General features: G+C 31.8%; 1 protein-coding gene across 2 annotated transcripts in view; it reads right to left on the bottom strand.

Moving 5' to 3' along the window:
- The window catches only part of LOC140434613 (fatty acyl-CoA reductase 1), a 118922-nt gene that overhangs the window by 66420 nt on the left and 29695 nt on the right, over positions 1–22807 (bottom strand). The window contains exon 2 of one of the 2 annotated variants that reach the window (XM_072522999.1): positions 20780–20869. The exons of the other annotated variant lie outside the window; for it this stretch is intronic. Within the exon in view, the coding sequence (XP_072379100.1) occupies positions 20780–20836 (57 nt within the window). The 5' untranslated portion in view covers positions 20837–20869. The remainder of the gene's footprint in view (positions 1–20779; positions 20870–22807) is intronic. 2 annotated transcript variants of the gene reach the window in all.

Genomic DNA, 22807 nt, shown 5'->3' with positions numbered 1-22807 from the left:
TATATTAACAAATTGTGATGAAAAAGCAGTACCTGACTCAGTGTAGTCAAAAAGTCAGTGATAGATACGGCTTATCGATGCAATCTGCTGCTGCTGTTGCTTCTGCCGTTTTGGTTGACGTGGGTTTGATTTCTATCGAAGATCTGACACTGATTATTGATAAAAACAAAATCCACAGAGCTGTATGTAAAGCCCGAAGGGATGCTTCAAAAGATGTTGCAGGTATTGTTGTAAATAGCATTTACTTTGATGGACGAAAGGACAAGACCCTGATAAATAAGAAAATAGGGAATTGTTACCATCGCAAAGAAATTTTGGAATAACACATCTCATGTTATCAGAACCCGTATCAATTTATTTGGGACGTACAACGCCTAGTCGTGGCACTGCAAATAGAATTTTTACTTCGATCACAACTTTTTTTGAGGGTCAAAGTTTGAATTGAGATGATGTAATTTGCGTTGGATGTGATGGAACTGCAACTAATATTGGCTGGAAGGGTGGTGTGATTCAATATTTAGAGGAGTATTTGGAGAGACCGTTACAATAGTACGTTTTTTTGCTTCCTACCAATGAGTTACCGTTTTGTCACTTGTTGCTGACCATAGATGGTTCTACTTCGGGTCCTAGAGGACCTATTGGAAAACAGTTAGTTGCTTATGAAAATAAACCCACCGTGACTTTTTGTGCTGTGAATGGTAATTTGCCTGACATGCCAAAAAATGTGGTGAATGATTTAAGTACAGATAAAAAATATCTATATGATATATGTCAAGTAGTATTAACTGGTTTCTGTACTCCTGAATTGGCAAACCGTCAACCTGGAAAAATGGTTTCTTAAAAAGACGATTAGTAGTAGTAAGCCATCTGACACTCCAGATGGCTTACTACTACTAATCGTCTACTCAGACTTTATGTAAGTACGATTAATCCATCAGAAAATTTACAATTGCTTGTAAACTATGTTGTTAAAGTATATGCTCCGATGTGGTTCAGAATTAAGCAAAAAGCGTCTTTTAAGGATGGAGCGAAGCATATTTTTTAACTACTCTCGATTTCTACTCGAAAATCTAAGATCTGTTGTGGATACCGTTATCGAAAGAAATGCCTTTTTTGCCCACCCAGAAAACTTACTTGTGAGTATGTTGTTTGGTCATAGAGATCACATTAGGGAGCTGGCATGTCGAAGAATAAAAAAAGCTAGAGATACTGAAAGTAGCGATAAACGCAGAATATTTAAAACACCAAAAATTAACTTCTCTGCTAAAGATTACACCGATATTATTATGTGGCAAGAATGTCAGGATTGTCAGGTTACAACACCGCCGGTTCTTCGGCACATTTCTACTGAGGACCTTCACATCATGGTAAAAGATAAAAGCTTGGATATTTTTGACTTTCCCTGCCATACACAATCTGTGGAAAGATATGTTAAACTGATTACAGGGGCCTCGTAGAATGTAACTGGTGCTACTTCTAGAGATAGCTTTATCAGAACCAGGTTGGAGTTTCGGGCAGAAATGCCAAATTCACCACACCAAAATAAGTTCAAATTTTAAGTTTTTGTCATCAAATATAGGATCTATTTTGTTTGTTAAGTTGTTTTGAACCTTTTTTATTAATTTTAATAATAAAATATCTTAAATTTAATTTGTGTATTATTTTAAGTATATGATTTAGATCTGTAAAACGTAAAATTTACAAAACTTTAAAGTCTAGTAGAGCCCTGAAGGTGACATGCTAACGTATTTTTTTACATTTTTCATAATCTCTGGAAAATTACGCAAATTTGGATAACTCTTGCGATATTGTAGCTCAAAAAAAATTTGAAGTGGAAGTTTTGACCAACAGCACCAGCAAATGAAAGAACGATAGGTTGAAGAATGGTGTAGAGTTTCACGCCATACCATTACTGTACCACCCCTGTATGTGTAAACTTCCTGGATCATCTCTACACTCTTACTCGACGAGAATCTGGATGAAATCTAAATCTACATCCGTCGGAGAATAAATCTATAGCAAAATTATTTGCATGCCAGTTATATTCTTAACACCAGTCTAATCTTACATCGCGATTGCCTCTGGAGGTAGTTAGACTACCTCCAGAGGCAGGAAAAAAATCATCAGGATAAGCAACTGTACAAATTCAATTAGAGTTAAACAATCACATGAATTTACATGTTTTTAAGTTTTTTAATTCCGTTAAAAACTTTAAATCTTTTTTCTCTGAAAAATTGATGTAATGTAATGTAATAAGCCTTGACAAATATTGAACTTAGAAACATTTTGAAATAAAGGCTGTTTCAGGTAACGCATATTTAAATAAAAAGTCAATATACAGTGTGTAAAAGCCAAATGGAATAAATTCATTATTTAGGTTACTGTACATATTTATAAAAAAATCCCGAAACATGTCCAATTTAAATTATAACTTGACATTCTTTAACGTGAAAATGCAACCCCTACCTTCAACCCCCTTAGAATGACAGGTACAACCCACAATTTTTAAAATAGGAAGTATAGGCTTGTGATATATCGTTTGAAAGGTCTTTTCATTCTCCATTCAAAAATGTCGCTTTCAAGTTTATTAAGATTAATTAAGATAAAATAAATTAAAATCATGTGGTTACCGAAATTCGCTAAATATATACTCAAAACTTATTTCCCGTTTAGGTCTTGATAATGAGAAAGTGAACAAAAACCATAGCAATGTGGTTTTTAGATGGTAACCATTAAAAACTTTAAAGAATTTCCGTGGCAACGTTATTTTAACACGCAGTAGTAAATTGTTTTATTTAAGTTGTCAGTATTTTAATTTAAGTAAAAAGTTCGTTCAATTTAATTCTGAAAAATGGTTAGATTAACGGAAATGCATAAAATAACAGTTTTAAAAATGATTGGTTACCCGAACACAACAGGAAGTAACTCGCCTATTTCATGAAAAATTTCCTAATTTACCGCCTATATCCCAAGGAACAATAGGTAAAATAGAGAAGCAGTTTCGCGAGTTTGGTCATGTAAGGCAGATAAAAAAAGCAGCTGCCAATGCACTGAGTGATGAACTCAAATTAGATGTGTTGCTTGAGTTTCAGGAAAATCCACATCGAGTAGACAGGCATCCACTACATTCAATGCTAGCCATACATCGATAGTAAACATATTAAAAGAAAATAAATTGCATCCCCATAAGATGATACCTACTCAGGAGCTCATGGGAGACGATTTTGATAGGAGAACTTTTTTTTGTGAGCAAATGATGGACATGTCGGATAACAATACTATCCAATTAAAAGACGTTATGTTTTCTGATGAGTGTACTTTTTCACTTAACGGTCAAGCTAATCGGCAAAATTGCCGCTACTGGGCCACAGAAAATCCTCACTGGATGAGAGAATAACACACTCAATACCCTCAAAAGGTTATTGTTTGGGCAGGGATTGAAGGAAACAATATCATTGGTCCCTTTTTCATTTAGGGCAACTTGAATGGTAATTATTTGGCACTACTTCAAATGATGTCATTCCAACGTTGGCAAATTTATATCCTGATCCAGGAAACCCTCAAGTTCCAGAAAATACGATATGGTTTCAGCAGGATGGAGTACCACCACATTACCAACTTAATGTCCGGCAGTACCTCGATACACTATTTCCCAATCGGTGAATAGGGAGGCGAGGATCGAATGAATGGCCAGCGCGATCACCTGATCTTACATTATTAGATTTCTTTTTATGGGGATATGTGAAGAGCCATGTGTACAAAACTAAACCTTCTGATTTAAATGACTTAAAAGAACGAATAACGTTTGCGATTAGGTTGATCACACCTGTTATGTTAAATATTGTTAGAAGACAGTTTTATTTGAGATTAGGATGTTGCCAAGACGTTCGTGGTGAACATTTTGAACATCTACTTCATTAAAATTCATAGTACTTTTTTGTGTTCTACATTTTATTACGTTTTGCATTTAGTTTTTGATTGTATTGTATTGTAGCGAATTTCGGTAACCACATGATTTTAATTTATTTTATCTTAATTAATCTTAATAAACTTGAAAGCGACAACATTTTTAAATGGAGAATGAAAAGACCTTTCAAACGATATATCACAAGCCTATACTTCCTATTTTAAAAATTGGGGGTTGTACCTGTCATTCTAAGGGGGTTGAAGGTAGGGGTTGCATTTTCACGTTAAAGAATGTCAAGTTATAATTTAAGTTTCGGAATTTTTTATAAATATGTACAGTAACCTAAATAATGAATTTATTTCATTTGGCTTTTACACACTGTATGTACTAAAATGCTACATTTCTTTAAACTTTTGACGGCGATTTTGGCGAAGACTGTCAAACCTAACATATATTTAATTATTTGTGGTAATTTTAATATCGATTCATATAAAATAAATTCTAACTACAATAAACTATGTGTTATCGATTATGTTCTTTTTTCATCTGTCAAATAAACGTCAAAGTGTAAATACGAATTTAAAAGTTCTCTGCATTTTAAAGTTTTATTTCAGATAGTTTTACATATAAACTCAAGTTAAATTACACATTTTAAAGTTCTCTGCGATTTAGGAAGTCCTAAACACAGTTACATTCTATTTCTATAGTTTAATACATATACATTAGTACTAGTTTAGTCGTCGAAGCGATCGTCGAAGGCTCCATTTATGGAGTCTTCTAACGGGGGCGAGCCCCCCGATAAAATGCCAAGGGATCAGGATGCGATGGATGATTGCAGTTATGGTTCCCATGGATTTTCATCCCATCAGCTAGAAAACTCGATAAGTAGTCTTAATAATATTAATCATTTAAACACCGATAAACAAACTAACTCATTAACTTCTAGTGAGATAGAAAAAAGCAGACCTGTATATTTATATGATAAAACTGATTTAGGGCCATTTCACATTTTTATTGAAAACAATGATAAAAATTTTACAGGCAAATTAAATGCAGTTAAGATAGGTGAAATATTATTTACCGTACACCCAGAAATTGATAATTATATTAAAAAAATTGATTCAATTGGACGCAACCGGATTAGAATAACATTTAAAAACTATGCTAGTGCAAATACCTTAATTACTTCTAAGTTGCTTATTCAAAAAAATCTAATTGCATATATTCCGAAATTTCAATTATTTAAATTAGGTGTAGTTAGGGATATAGAATCAGATATATCGGAAGAATATCTTAAAGAAAAAATAAAAGAATTTGATCACCATTGTAAATTCTCGGTGGATTATGTGAAAAGAATAAAGAGAAAAATAGTAACAGATGATAAAGTAGTTTTTAAACCTACAAAATCGGTAATTGTATCATTCAAATGTCAAAGTATACCAAAATATATCGTAATTAACCATGTTTTACATAATGTAGAAAAATACCAACAAAAAGTAATTATTTGCTACAACTGTTATAGGTATGGACACATGAGTAAGCAATGTAAAAGCAACCCTAGATGTCTTAAATGTCATGAGTCTCATCCTTCCGATTCTTGTTCTTTATCATCTTTTAATAAAAAATGTCTCTCCTGTGAAGGTGAACACTTCACTAATGAATGGGAGATATGTCCAGAATTCGACCGCCAAAAAAAAATAAAACATTACATGTCTGAAAACAGCTTGTCTTTCAAAGAAACGCTTAAATTATTTCCTAAAGTAACCTATGCATCGATAACAGCTAATAATTCCTCAATAAATTCACATCAAATTCCAATTATGAACGCTCCATCTTTTTCATATTCCTCTTCTCAATTGTCCACATCCCCTTCACCCCCCAATCAGCTCGCCCACCCTACAGTTTCAAACAGATATACAATAATAAAACCTCCAAAATCCAAACGACCCCTCCCTTCCTCGCAAGACCCAATAGCAATAGAACATCAAAAAATAATAAAGTTAAACCCCATGTCCACCAGACCTGGCGGCATTTTCAATTCATCTTCTTATCAATCTACATTTAATACAGAACAAGGATCCAAAATACATGAATCTCCCAAAGAATTGACAGAACTAATATCAAATATAGTTATAAGTATTATTTCTAATATGAATCACAAAAATTTTGAAATCCCAGAAAAATCAATTTTAATAAATTTAATTCAAACAGTTTTAAGTTCTCTCTCATATAATAATGAATAGTTTGGTAATTTGTCAATGGAATTGTAGATCAGCTAACTCTAATAGAGAAAATCTTCTCCACCTACTAGAAGACCAGAAAGTTGATATCGCATTATTATCAGAAACTAGATTTAAACCAGAAAAGTATATTAACTTTCACGGATATAATATTGTCAGAGACGACCGCTTTTCAGCAACTATCGGTGGTGGCTCGGCAATTTTAATAAACTCAAATCTGTATTATGAAGAAGTCACCATGAAAGTCAAATTATTAAACATCAATACAGTAGCCATTAAAATTAAGTTTAAATCATTCACTGTCACATTTATATCGATGTATGTTCCCCCAGGAGAAAAGTTATCGTTACAACAGTGGAATAATTTCATAACATCTATAGAGAGACCGTTCATAATAGGAGGCGACTTCAATGCTCATCACATTGCCTGGGGCTTGGACAATCATACAGATATAAAAGGCAAAATCTTAATGGACTGTATAGATGATAACAATTTGATATACAAAAATGATGGCTCTCCTACTTTCTTTAGGAACTTTTCGAAATCGGCAATAGATCTGACCATTTGTACTCCTGACTTAAGTCATCTGATCACTTGGAAAACACTTCAAGACCTATTCGGTTCAGACCATGCACCTATAAGGGTCGAATTAGAGGATCAACCAACTCATATATATAACCCGTATTCACAAAAGTGGAATTTAAAGAAAGCCGACTGGAAATTATATGAACAATTTTCGGAAGATATCTTCTCTCAATCTAAAGATATAAATTCATATGAAAAATTTTTGCACAATTTGAATACAACTGCATCCTACTGTATCCCCAAATTTAAAATAAAAAAACCAACTTCCAAAGGAAAATACTGGTGGGATTTAGAATGTGAGGAAGCAGTTAGAAGAAGACGGGAAAGTTTTTGTATATTCAAAGATCATCCAAACCAAGAAAACCTACTTAAGTATAAAAAAGATGATGCCCACGTGAAAAAGATCACTAAACAAGCTAAAAGAAATAGCTGGAGAGATTATGTCAGGTCCTTAAATAGGTCGGTCCCTATTAAAGATGTATGGTCAAAAGTTATTAGACTAAAAAATAGAAAAACTAAGAACAAAATCCCTATAATACTACCGGAAGCTTCATGGATAGAAGAGTTCCACCAAAATATCACTCCACTGTCTGCAGAATTAGTAATTCCTGACTTACAAGTGAATGCGCAATATGACTATCCAGAACAAATCCGCTTCTTAATCAAACCATTTTCTGGCACTGAACTTTACTTTTCGTTAAAGAAAAATTCAAATTCAGCACCAGGTGCTGATGAAATCCATTACTCGATGCTATCAAATCTTTCAAAAATTGGTAAGACTGTGCTTCTGAATATATACAATGAAATTTGGTCACGCCGCATAAAGATTCCTGACGATTGGCACGTTTATACTATTCTCCCGATCTTAAAACCCGGAAAATCGTTAAATAATTGTGATTCTTACCGTCCAATAGGACTGGCTTCATGTATACTTAAAACATATTAGAGACTTATTAAAAACCGTCTGGAATTTTGGTTAGAAAAGAACGACCTATTACCAAAAAGTCAGTTTGGTTTTAGAAAAGGTAAATCCACACAAGAAAGCCTGAGTCACTTATTGATAGACATTTATGGTTCCTTTACTTATAACAAAGCAGTTAGTGCTTTGTTTTTAGATATAAAAGGGGCTTATGACAATGTTAATCTCCACATTCTATATGCGAAAATGTTGGAAATAGGAATACCTGAAATTGTAACATGGAATATCATCAATTTGTATGTTAATCGATCAGTACACGTTAGATTAAATGGAGATAAGTCTAACACACGGTACACATCTTTGGGACTTCCACAAGGTAGCATCTTGAGTCCTCTATTGTATATTCTGTATACTGCAGATTTAGAAAATAAACTTCCTCAACATATAAAAATCTTACAGTATGCTGATGATGTTGCAATCTATGTAGAAAATAAATCAATAGATAAATGTAATGAGTACCTTAAATCAGGATTGAATATTATAAAAAAATGGGCGACGGATAAGAATTTAACAATCTCGGAGAGTAAATCAACCATTGTTACTTTTACCAGAAAACGATATTCTCCTCCAAACCACCTACAATTTGATAATTATAAAATTCATTATAAAACTTCAATAAAATTTCTTGGCGTATTCTTAGACTCAAAATTAAATTGGAAAGAACACACAAATTATATATTGCGAAGAACGGAAAACGCAATGAATATCATCAAGACTGTAAGTGTCAGTAACTGGGGAGCTGACCCAAACATCTCAATATTACTATACAGAAATTTAATGAGATCGATCCTAGATTACGGATCTATATTTTATGGCTCAGCCTCAAACGCTGTACTCCAAAAAATCGAAAGTATAAAAAATAAAGCACTTAGGTTAAGCACTGGTTATCTTTGTAGTACTCCCATATTGGTCATGGAATGTGAGCTTAATGAACCTCCACTTTCATTACGCAGAGAATTCCTAAGTGAGAAATTTATAGTTAAAGTGGCAGTTAACAATAAACTGTTGTTGAATAAAATTGTACAACTAACCACTACATACCTAACTCATCATTACTGGGAAAAAAAGAAGCAGCTTTTAGTTGTGGAAAGTTTTCTCAACGTTTTTAGTTACATTGACGACATACACCAAATGGAACAAACCTCGTCTCGAAAATTAAACTATGAAGATTATTTATCTCCATTTAATTGCCATTTAAGTAATATTCTTGCCACAGATTTTCTTACTAAAATAGATCACCTTCAGTATGTACAACATCATTGGGGGAGTTATCAAAAATTATATACAGATGGTTCAAAAATGGACGGCAAAGTTGGATATGCTATATTCTACCCCCAAAAAAGTATAAAGATAAACAACAGATTACCCGACAAAATGACAACTTTCACAGCTGAACTCATAGCAGTCAAAGAAGCCTACAAAATATGTATGAATCAAAAAGAACTAAACTATGTTATATTTACAGACTGCCAAAGCATTGTAAATAAACTGAAATATAATTTACATAATTTTGAAGAAAATTATATCATCAGTGACATCATAGCACTGAATAGTGAAGCTTTGAAATCGGGCAAAAATATCATATTGTGCTGGATAAAAGCACATATTGGTATAAAAAACAACGAAATAGTAGATGATCTGGCTAAAAAAGCAACAATGAAAGAATCCACTCTGCAAACCTATCAACTTCCTATGGGTGATTTAATATCTGTAATCAGGTCTCTCAAACGCACAAAATGGCAGGGATACTACAACAATTCAGACAAAGGCAAATTTTATAAAAGAATCCAACCCACAATTTCCGTCAAGACATGGTTTAAACAAGTTTCCAACAGAGGCTTCATCAAAACTATTTGTAGAATAAGAAGCAATCATTGTATGACTCCAGTATACAAAAGAAAAATAGGACTGGCGAATAATAATGAATGTATATGTGGGGAGCTAGCTGATCTACAACATATGCTGTTAGAATGTCCTTTACATTTTATTGAAATATCAAATTTTTTTACCAAGCTAGTTCAAGTTAATGTTCAATTACCTTCTAATCTAACACATCTTTTAGAGTCAAAGAATCTAGATGTATATAAAATTTTATATGGTCATATTAATTGCTTAAAATTAAAGCTCTGACAATAGAAAAAATAATAAAGAATAAAAAAATGGAGAACAAAATAAAAAAAAAAGTTACTAAGAAGATCTAAACCTCCGAGGTGTCGAATCGGGTTTATGTCTTAGCGTAGTAATAAAAAAAAATAAATAAAACAAAATAAAGAAAAAAAAGTAAAAAAAAAGTAAAAAAAACAAAAAAAAAATAAAAAAAAAATAAAAAAAAAATAAAAAAAAAAGATACAAAAAATAAAATAGCAAAATCAGAGTAAACTAGTAAGTAAGTTTCTAACATTCCATGTCTTAACTGTCATTACAATAGTTTTAAATTTAAATACTAACAATATCTTGTGTAAAGAGAGAACTCAAAACAAATTGACTGGCCAGTTGGTTGTCAAAACCAGTGCCAATAAAACACACACACACACACACGTTCTTTTTTCGAATTTTACTTTGCAAGGTCTTACATGTGTAGTTAATAATGTTGTTAACGATAAATCAACAACAAAAAGGGTTTTATTAAACCCGTTTAGGATGAATTATATGGATTGCTAATTAAAAAACTGAAAAATACCGGGTTTAGTGGATCTGACGATATTCTAGGGTGCATCAGCAAATTTTTAATTGATGCAACAATTTCACCTTTTACATATAATATATTAAATTTGGTTTAAATAAATTTTATTATTTTATTTAATTTAAGCGAACTGTATGCATATTCTTCCTTTTTGTTAGTCTACATAATCCTAATTAATTATTTAATGATTAACGTCCAAATTATATAGTTGCCTTACGGCCGATTCAAGATTTGTTTAGAATAACATATAAGTTGTAATATAACATATTGTACATATAAGTTGTAAACATTTTTCAATATTAGTAGCGTTACCCCAACTTTTACAAAAAAAAATTGTACGCCACTGAAAGACCAAAATTTGACGCTGCGAATTTCTTGAAATTTAGGACTTACAATCATAAAACTGTACTATAGTAGAAAATCGAAATAGAAAAATAATAATTAAATATGATATTTAGTTAGTGAACAATAGATAGTAGAACAATCCTAAGATAAAATAGAAAGTTAACAAATAAATAAAATCTAAACAAACACAGGAATAAAATAATTATTCGAAGATAATAAAACAGTGTAACATTCATAACATTACAATATGTTCCAGGATATTTTGTGCCTCCTATAATAATAATTGTGTAAGTGGTTCAAGTGGTCTACAGATCAATTGAAGTATAGTCAAAATTTACATAAAAAATATAGTAGCATCAATTACAAATCAATCTAATAGGAAAAACATAATTAGAATGAACAGTCATACTGTTCCAAGAAAAATGTACGTAAGTGTTACATGTTGTAAAATTTTTGATCTTTGAACAGTTTAGTTTTTATTTACCAACACGACATACATTACGGAAACGAAGTCGAAACTATAGTTGACGAAAGTAATTAGCGTTTTTTATTTAATACTGAGAACATTTTGTGTCAATATAAGTAATAAAAACTCTGACCACATATGTATTTACATTTTTTTTTTCTCGAAATGACTATTAATCAACATGGAAAATTGGAGAAAATACAAACTGTTAACATTTTACAAAATAAATTCCTAAACCACCCATCTGATAAAGATGATTTTTAATAGTTAAAACAGAATCCTTTAAATTACTTAAACTTGGAGCTTTGATCTAAAATCATGGATGAAGGAAGTTCTACAAAGATACAAAAAATATGTTAACAAAGATTTTGAACTTCTCCCAAAAGCCTTTTCTTCCTTGTATGATGGAAGCCATCTGATGTAAACCAGTCCTAATAGCTAGTTAGCTTACTGTAACTTTTTCATTCCTTTATAATGCCCATTCCAGGATTCTGGAACCCTATACCAGCTTGTATAGGTCTAGTAAATATTCAATTCAATAGACACTTGGTATTCACTATAGTGTTTGTGGCCTTCGATCTAATTCCTCGCAGTCATGCAAGATATAATCGACAATTTCATGTTTAAAGCCTGCAATTTGACGCTTATTATGGCTCAAAGCTGATTCCTGCTTGTTTTCTACGGTACTTCAGCCCTACTAGCACATGTCCGTTTAATATACATTTTTACACCTGTTTCATCGACTATATTTTTCCAGCGAGAGTTATTATTTTGCCCTAAAGTGCCTCAGCTCTTTTATTGTCATGTATTCCCCGGTGACTTGGTACACATACCCATTCACTGATATGTTTTGCCAACGCGTCTTTTCTTACTTTATTCATCCGGATCCAGGTTTTCTTCTTATTCCTTAAATTACTTTATAAGTAACCATATGGTTACTTATATCTTATTTCTTTGTTCTTATCTATCGCATCATCATTCCTCCTAGAATTCGGCTACTTCTTGATTTACACAGTTAGTTTAAGTTTGGATCCTATCATATATCTCACTTTTTCTTACTATTGTTCAAATCATCTTTGTTTTTATCGCAATTATTATTTTTATGAGATTATTCGAACTTGCGTGAATTGGGTGTGGCTGACGACGATTATTATCTAGTGGAAGTGTTGAATTCTTGGATGGTTTGGTGTTTGACTTAAGAACTTAAAGTATATTAAATATTGGAGGATCAGGGTAGTTCTAGGCTATGTGCCATAATTTAGATATAAAATTTTGTTTATTAATAAGAAAATTCTATTCTCAACGCCTTCAAAAAGTATTACAATTAAAGTTTTGTGAATCAAAATTATCTGTCGTGGGAGAAACATAAACTTAAGACGTGAGAATACTCATCAAGAGATACCAGTTCTTAAAAACAAAATCGATTGGCTAATAATTAGAGTGCACAATTTTTTATGATCCTTTCTATAACACGTGGTATGATTAGGGAAATACTTGATTATGACTATTCATTTGGTATGAGGAATGGTAATGTCTCGAAACTGAACATATGTGTGTGATTTTAACAGTTGTTAACAAATTTTAAATCCGCAAAAACATATCCAAAAGCAGATGTTACATCAGGCCATAATCTTTTACTAGGACGTTTCAAACTTCACATGAAAAAAGTCCATAAAAGAAAAGCACAAAAACGTTGGGACATCCAGAAGTTGAAAGATAAAACCATAAGAGAAAAAATGTCAAAGAGGAGATCAACAACAAATAGCATGGTAATCTCACATATTAATCAAGAAAACATAAGTGTGGATGATATGTGGAATAAAATCAAAAATATCTGTAATTCAGTGGTAGATAATAAACTTAAACGAGAAAACAATATAAAGAAACAGCCATGGATGAGACAAAAAATATTAGAGCTAATGGAAGAACGAAGAAAACACAGAAATAAGAATGAGGAAAGGTACAAGCAAATAAAAACATTAAGAAAAAGATTAGCAAGCAAAAGAATCATGGCTATAAGATCAATGTATAGAAATAGAATCCCTAGAACAGAAGCATGACACTTTTAACCTACATAAAAAGATCAAAAACTTAACTGGAGGAGACGGGCCATGAAGTCATACTTAATACTAGACGAGCACAACAATCTGCTCTACAAAAATGAGAGAATACTTGAGAGATGAAGGCAATACATGGAAGAATTATTCAAGGAAGAGCAAGAGACAAAAGTCAGTGTTTTTGGATGTTCAGGACCAGAAATAACGCTCAGTGAAGTAAAATATGCAAGACTAAAAACCAACAAAACACCTGGACCTGGATAACATACAAGCTGAAATATTGAAACTATTTGAAAACAATTAACTCAAACTCCTGAGGAGTCTACGGAACAAAATCTATGAAACTGCAGAATTTCCTACAGATTGGCTAGTTTCCGTCTTCATCCCTCTCCCCAAAAAGAAATCCTTCTTTCTATTATTTACTCTTGCATATATAGAAAACTTGAAGAAAACATTAGCAGTGTTCAGTTTGGGATTAGAAGCGGACTGGGAACGCGAGAGGTCCTATTTTCCATACAAGTATTGATACAAAGAGCTCGAGACGTAAATTGCATCTCGCAATTTACGTCTACGTCGTAGACGAAGTCTACGAATGCTTTATAGACTCTGTAAGAGCATTTGACAAGGTGCAACACCAAAAATTATTTCAGATACTAAAAGAATCTAGTATTAATGACAAAGATTTACGGCTAATTAAAAATTTATATTTACAGCAAAGGACAACTGTACGAGTAGACAACGAAACCTCACAAGAATTCACGATAAAACGGAGAGGACGTCAGGGCTGCATTTTATCACCGATGTTGTTCAATACTTACTCGGAAATGCTGTTCAGGAAAGCTAATGATGGTTTAAGACAAGGTATAAAGATACGGTTTTGATTGCTGATAATGCGGAGGATCTGCAAACATTAATAGACCGTGTAGTGGAGGCCTGTGACAGATACGGCATGAAAATAAATTGTAAGAAGACCAAAATTCTTGTAGTCAGTAAAAAGGACGTAATACAGAACCAAGTCACAGTTTTTAATGAACCCTTGAAAACAATCGACAAAATTACATACCTTGGATGTAGCCTAAATAAGGAGTGGGGCCACTCATAGGAAATAAGATGTCGTATAGAAAAAGCGAGAGCTGTCTTTCAATCGCCTCAGGAAGATTTTATACAATATGCACCTGAACATTGATATAAGAACACGAGATGCTTTGAGATGCTTTGTATTTTCTACTCTTTTATATGGAGTCGAAGCCTGGACCTTGACGGAGACAACATCCAAACTATTAGAAGCCTTCAAAATGTGTCACCATGTTACACACAACACCGTGATCCAACGTATAAATAAAGATCTGGAAATTATGCGTATCGTGAAAATCAGAAAGATGACGTACTTAGGGCATGTGATGCGCAATGAGAAATATCAACTAATTTTACAAGGCAAGATAAAAGGCAAAAGATCTCAAGGGTGCAGAAAATCATCGTGGTTGAAGAACATCAGACAGTGGATGGGCTACCATACATCTATTAAGAGCAGCTGTAAACAAGGTTGTATGGACCAATGTGATTGCCAACATCCACAGAGGATAGTCACCAAAAGAAGAAGAACAAATTTTAGCAACTTACTGGGGCTTTTAAGATAAATGGATATATCCTAGAATGATATACCCATCTATAATTGGATATCCTAAAAGCAATGGTAATTTGTTTGGGACCAATAGCGTTCCGTATAGCTTTAACAGAGTCATGCAATTTAAGACTCTCATGTAATACTACCACATTGTCTTTCTTTCTGTAACATACCGGTATAATTGTAAAGATTTAGTTTTTAACTTTACTGACCATGTAATTAGAAGCAAAAACATAAATGTTTTGTTCAGTATAGACAAAATGTTCGTAATCGGCAATTTAGACATTGAGAAGGTTGAACTACTATTCGATATTCTTGTTAAACATTAACGTTTTATTGTTTCCAATTAAATTTTTAATTAATTAGTTAATTAAACAATTAAAAATGTATTAAAATCAACACAGAAGCATAACTTTAGACAAGGAATATTATTGTAATTATAAATTTACATTTTGTTACAGGGGACACTTAATAGAAGTAAACTACTCAAAAGTTTTTTGGTTAAACTTTTAAGTGATTTTAATTATAAAATATGTCATAAACATTATTTTTACGTAATATTGGCATACTTGTTTAAATACGATAATCTGACCTAACTAAACAATCAAAATATCAGAAAGGAATTTCAAATATTTTTCAATTCATGAAAAGTTTGCTTTGCGTTGTGAGAAAATTGAAGTTGGTAAATGTTATTTCTTGTTGGTGACTTCCAAATAAAGAATTGCGAGATATAATTTGTGTACACGCATAAAAAAAGTTTGCTGTCCCTCGTTTGCGTCCGACTATTAAGGCAATATTTTCTTCACGAAATTTAAATGCAGATTGTTAATTTTATTTTTGGAAACTACTTTTAGTGACATTCTGTGTGATCTTTCACTGAATGAAAGAAAAAAGATGGTTTCTGTAGGATAGGGTTGACCTCCTAACTCATTAGTGTTAGAAACTCTTAATGATACACTTTATCAATGATGGAGAAATGGAGAGACAATCGTGGACTTAGCTCAGCGACAATATACTGGCCTTCTAAGCCAAAGCGCACGAGTTCAAATATCGGCACCAACAATGACATTTTTTTTTTCTAAAAGTGACGAGCCGTTCACCGTGTTTCGGAGGTCAAGTCAATCCGTCGGTCCCTCTCGGCTAGTGTGCATCGCCACTAGGTACTTGAAACAGTGTCAGAGAACAACCGAACACAGTGTTCGGTTTTTCTATGACAGTGTTAAAAATGCAATTGGCGCCGAAACTTGTCCGAAAGGATCTCTCCGGTAAAAAATCCATAAGGTAATATTAGTATTTTCAAAGATGGATTGGCAGATCAAGTGATTTTTAGTAGTCATCAATAAATTTTTAATATTATCGATTACCTTTTATTTTTGGGGACATATGAAGCCCTGGGTTTATGCCAACGAAATAAATTACAACACAAGATCTGGAGAAAATAGAAAATGGAGCTATTTTATAAAAGGATCGAATATTTTTTAACTTCCTAAAGACCTTCATCAAAAAATTAGAAAATTCATAAGAGTCAGACGAGATTATGTAGAATATTTAGATTGAATTTTTTATTTGAACTGAAAGCATTTCTAATTATAATTTATCGTTGAAATAGAAGTCATACCTACAAGTTTGTTTATTGTTTAGTATTGGAAATCACCTTCAAATACCCAGATCTCTTAAACATCAACAATTAAAATTATTATCTTTAAACAAGAATACCAATATTATGTAAAGATAATATCTAAGTTAAGATCTTTGCTAATTAAAACCACTAAGAAGTTTTGTTAAAAAAAATATACTCAATTTCATTATTAGGAATCATCCACATGAGAATCACTGTATCTTATTCTTCTTCATTTTAGGGTGTACGCGTGTGTGTTACCTGTTTAGGAATCAAATATCGCTTCTGCATTTCAAAATCACTACGGCTTTTTAAAATCGCTCGGGCTTTTCAAAATGCGCCCTACATTTATTCTTCCTTTTGGTATAATAGGAAATAAAATATTATTCCTTGTTTAAGCTTTTGCCTTAGGGTCGATTTTGATAACTTTTTTATAAAAATACGTACAAATATTAACAAAAAATACAAAAAAGTCTTTAAGACACTGTATATTTTTACAGTAAGATTTTAGCAAATAATAGTTGGTCTAATACCCATATTTATGTCTAAATATTCTGCGACTAGTATCTCTCCATCATTATAGTTCAGGATATGGATGAAAAAATGTACATTAATTAATAAATTTTTAAAACCCTGTCTATGTTATAAATGGCGATGTTAGGAACCAATTCCTATAATAATAATAATATTTATTCCCTGTGGAAGTTGTTTATCAGTTCTTCTATCAGTCGCGGCCCCCAGTAGATGAAGAAAACTCTCTGGATATTTTTATAGTGATGCCCAGAGGGTAGGAGGGATACCTGCAGTGGAACAAAAACTGACACCTAGCAGTATTGTGTTTTGTTTTGAAAGTGTTTTGCATTATAAAAAAAAATTGATAAGCTACTATATAATATACAATATATTGTTTAGAAAGATAGTGTATTTCTGATTTCGTAGAGTACTTTTTTTCTAAAATTGTCTTTGGTTAAGTTACAAAAGGTTATTTTATATAGTGATGAAAAATCATAAATTGTTATAACTTAAAGGGAAGTAATAAATTTCTAAATCATTTAAATTTTTTCTACTGGCCTCTAATAGGTACCTTTTTGGCACATTTTAAAGTCATATTGGCATATCTGCATATTTCTCTGAATTTAGACAATTTCCTGGTTTTTTGTTACGAATACTTCAATAAGCATCCATGCCAATGCAGCTATAGTGTGAAATAAACGGTAGTAAAGGATAAAAATTTAATTGTAAAAACTTTGGATTGCTTTAGTGAAAAATGTCACTACTGCAGTTATGCCGGTTTGATTTCACAGCAACGGTATATTTAAAATGTTTACACTAATCTATTCGTTTTTCTTCCATGAAAAAGTTTATTTTGTTTTTAAGATATCGAACTCATTTGAAAACCCGTACTAAACTAAGCCATCTTACTCTAGTGTAGTAAAGTATAGTCAAACTGAATAGAGTCAATAGACTCTAGAAATTCTCTATGATTGAGTACTTGTGAGCAAATAATGCACTTAACAAGCTTAATAACAACATCAAAAACGTCAAAACAAAAAAAGCTCTGTGAAAATCGGCTTAAGATATATTTCATGTCTAGAGCATATTTACATAGAGCTTCTTGATGTATGACAGAATGAAGGAACACAAATTCGTCCACAGGATATAAGTACTTTTTTTAAATTATTTTAATATTTTTGGGACTTTTCAAAATTGTATAATACAACGTAACTGATATGTGTAGCTAGTTTTTGAGAACAGCTTTGTTTGTAAAAAACAGCTTTGTTTTTAGTTTTTGCTTCCTTTCTTCTTTAATCATAGTTTCATAGCGGGCATTGTTATGTTAAGTATCGTGAGAGTTTGAATTCTCTACATACGGCTACAGCTTCATTGCTCATAGGTTTATCCTTAATAGACACGAAAAGTTATTTCCAAGTCTACTCATCTTTAAAAATACGACATTTTTAATTAGTTTTACGTTATTTACTTGCTATTGTAACGATCCAAAATGTCAAAAAATACTAACAACTACAGAAAAAAAATCGGAAACATCGCAGCTGAGATAACTTGGTGGCGCTCGATTCGTTCCAAAGACCAAACAACATACACATTGTACTCCACATCATAATGCTAATATATTCCAACTATACAAAAAATAAATTTTGTCCAATATATAATTATTGTAAGGGTTGGGCACCTTTGTAATACCAGATTTTTTGGTGACACGTAATACCAATCGGTTCAATAGTGACCCCAAAGCTTTCCATCAAACAGTTTTATACGATTTGCACAAGTTTATTGTTAATTTTTTGCTTTGTTCTAAATACACAGTACATAGATATTCTTAAGGCCATAGAGGGCAAGAAAATCGCATAATAACTTTAGTTCTGTACTTCAAAAACCTATTTCAACACGGTTTGATCTGCCAGATATACCATAAACATATCTTACTATTTTAAGTTAAAGGTTTATAACAATGGTATCAATATACTATTATAAAATTGTGTTGTACAATATTGTTACCTTAAAAAGAATAACTATTATTACAACACAATAATTCTAATTAGCATTGAGGTATTACAAATTGATCTGTATGCCTTTATGTATTGTATATAGTTATTAACTGGAAAAAGATAATTAAAAGACAATTTTGTCATTTTTAATAATATTTTTCTTGTTTAAACTTAATGGAGCTTTAACAAATTTCTACTCTATTAAACCATTATTACGAGCATAGTCCTTGTGTGTTTCAATTATGTTATATTATAACCTTACTTTAACAATTAAAAGTTTTTTCTGATCAATATAGTAATTTAGGTAATTGATTGATAGTATTCTAACGTTATAAACGTCACATGTTTGTTATTTTTCTTCAAATAATTATTTTATTTGAATTTCTTTCGATTTTATTCAATTATTAACTTTATCTTTTATTTTACTATTTTTATTCTAAAAATAGTTGGCCCTCAACCTTCTATTTACTAAATATTCTGTTCTAATCTTCATTCTTCATTTTCAATGTTTATTTGTTTTAGTTATATTTCCTGTATTCGACTCCCGTCTGTTTTATGGCATAAACATATGTAAAATGTTTATAATGTTGTGAAGTTATTTTCTTGCGGCATCTTGTAGTAATTACTGTTTTAATGGGAATAAGCCATACTCCGTTCTGGTGTGTTATTTTTACTTTAATATAGAATAAGGAGTGCTTTTCTCCTCAACATTTAATTATATCGTTAAATCTTTCCTTGGGGTAAATTAATTTCTTTATATTTAATATGTAAACAATATCCAATGTCTTTTTTGGTATTTTTCTATATCTTTTTTATGAATGTTCTTTTGTACATAACCTACACACCATGTATTTTTTTGCTTTTTTAATCGTTTTTATATGCAACTACAATATTTAATATAATATAACTAATTTATTTAATAATTGTTATATTCATTTATTTCTTGCCGTTCACTATTTTTTTTTATATATTCGTTAATCTTTTATCGCAAGGAAATGTTTAAGATATAATGTTGATAAAACAAGGGGCACCTGATTATGCACCACGCATACATAGGATGACAGCTGCAGCAGCATAGTATAACATGCAGAGCTCAATAGCTGCTTAAAGTTACAACGGGCTTGATCCCGACATCTCCATCCACTTGCAATCTACTCATTCACCTACATTCCATTCAACCAATATCAGAAGCTATCAACAAATTATCCTGTCAACCACATGAAACCATGAGTATCAATTTCAAATTTGTGTAAAGGTTTAGGCGGTAAATAACACAAGATCACTCGCCTCTCTTCTAGGAGCCCATCGTCACATTTTTAATAGAGAAACAACAGAGATTAAGACAAGCAGACAAAAGACATCTGGACCACAAATATGGTATTCGCGATAGCCAATTTCGACAGGGGGCGCCCAAGATTCCAAAGATGGACGATAACTTCGGGAAAAAAAATCTTTTGTCATTTGATCTCGAAGCTATAAAACGTTGATTATAAATCATTTACACGTGTGTTTTGCCAAAGTAAAAGTTGAAGTACGTTCTTCAAAGTTTATTTGTTTGTGATTCGAGGTTATACAGGCGGTAATTGACTCCCAAACCTTAATAAAAATAAAATTAAATGTTTGTTTTTTTACAGTATGTCTGAAACACGGAAAGTAAAATTTACATTATCTCAATTATTTTTGTGGTTGTAAGGTCAGCAGAGATCTTTAATTGAGGTGAGGCAGTTTTTGGAGCTGGCTACATTATATTTTGTAAATTACGACTTACGTTTTCTACTAATAACTTCATGAGACCTTTGGGGCAATTTAGCTGATGGAACAGCATTTTTCAGTCTTCTCAATATAGTTTCAGGTGTTACTATAAAGTAAATTAGATATAAATATATTAAAATATAAATAATATTTTAATCAACACTTATTTGGAAAGTAATCGCACTCAGTAAAATGTAAACTGCACAGTCATGTACTTGGTTATAGGTCTGCCAATTCGCAAAATGCATTGCCAAATTTTTCTCATATTCTCGTCCAGCGAAAACTCATGTATGGAATTTTTTTTGCGAATTATAATAGGATAACATTGAGGAACACTGCAATAGTTTTTTAAAGTCGAAGTCATTGTTAATTTCAATATAAACCAGTCGCTAATATGTATACAGATTAATAACAATTTCAAAATTTTGAATAAAATTCTTTATAAAAAGGTATATAAAAAACCCAGTTGGGCTATGTTGCATTGACAAAACGTTTTCGGAATAAATATTCCATCATCAGTGTCAAGTTAATACATGGATGTAGCCACTAAATATGTGGGTAAAAACCCTTTAAACACACATATCTAGTGGCTACATCCATGTATTAACTTGACACTGATGATGGAATATTTATTCCGAAAACGTTTTGTCAATGCAACATAGCCCAACTGGGTTTTTTATATACCTTTTTATAAAGGATTTTATTCAAAATTTTTAATATATGGTATACAGCCAAATACAGGAACTTTGTTTCCTTGTGAACAATTTCAAGGTTTTTCCGAAGTGGATGCTTTTGAAATCTACCACCAAGCGTCGCCCACTTTGCGGTTCCTCGCGAATTGTTACATTTAGAATAAACAAAGGAAACAAGGAGTCAAAAAACATCGGGTTTTTATTTTCTACTAAACTAAAACTAAAAATTACGAATTAAATAATGTGTTTTTATGGGATTAAACCGCAATTGATTGTAATTCAAATTAAATTTTTGACTAACTAAAGTTTGACGCTTTGATGTCCACTTCGGAAATCGTTTTCAAAAATATCTTTTAATAATTTTTGTTGAATAAAGTGTATAACCTCCAAGTTGTGGTCGAGGTTAAGTCTTTTTCAAAATCCTATGCTTTGGTCATAAAAATGTAAGGGTATATTTTATGCTCTATGGAACTACTAAAGATGATTAGGATAAATGTTAAAATATTGATATCAATTAAAAAAAATTTAAATAATAGCGCCATATGTCATTTACAGAAAGTTAAGATTGGTACGATGTAAACTATTAGTTCTATTCACTTTTGGAACAAAATAAAGTTAGTCTTAGATACTCAACTGGTGAGTTTCATTTATAAGTAAGTTTTAACAGGTTATGATGGCCCAGACAATTTTTCCGTCGGTAAATAGAAAACCGTTGTATACTAGTAAGCGTTTAGGTTCAAAATGGCAGTGAATTACATATCTATTGTACCAAAGCTGTTAGGCCGCAAAAATTACGATGATTGGACTTTTGAAGTGCAAAATTATCTTGTTCTAGAAGGTTTGTCGACGTGTTTAGACGGAACTGAAACTGAAGTAGATAAACACGAAAAGCTAAAGCCAAGTTAGTTATTTTGCTTGATCCATCGTTGTATATACATATAAAATAAGCAAAGCCGGGAAAGAAATTTGGGACGCTTTAAAAAAGTTGATGACTCAGAGTACGTAAGAAAGATTAGTTAATAAGAAGTCTAATTTCAATACAATTGGAAGATTGCAGTTCAATGGCAAGTTATGTGAACCAAATAGTTAAAACAGGGCAAAAATTAGTGGAACTGGTTGTAAAATTGACGATGAGTGGATAGGTTCGCTACTGTTGGCGGGATTACCTAATCGTTTTTAACTAATGATAATGGCGATCGAACATTCTGGAATTGTTATTTTTACCGATTCGATCAAAACAAAAGTCCTGGACATGAAAAGTGATATTGGTAACACTAATAGTGCATTTGCAAGAGGTAGTAGTAGTAACAGAACCAATCACAACAGACGGTTTGAAAATCACAGAAGAAGTG

This window comes from Diabrotica undecimpunctata, chromosome 2 (assembly GCF_040954645.1).
Source record: "Diabrotica undecimpunctata isolate CICGRU chromosome 2, icDiaUnde3, whole genome shotgun sequence".
In the NCBI taxonomy this organism is placed as follows: Eukaryota; Metazoa; Arthropoda; class Insecta; order Coleoptera; family Chrysomelidae; genus Diabrotica; species Diabrotica undecimpunctata.
Note: the sequence above shows the minus strand (reverse complement) of the source record. Positions and strands in the feature narration are given on the sequence as shown.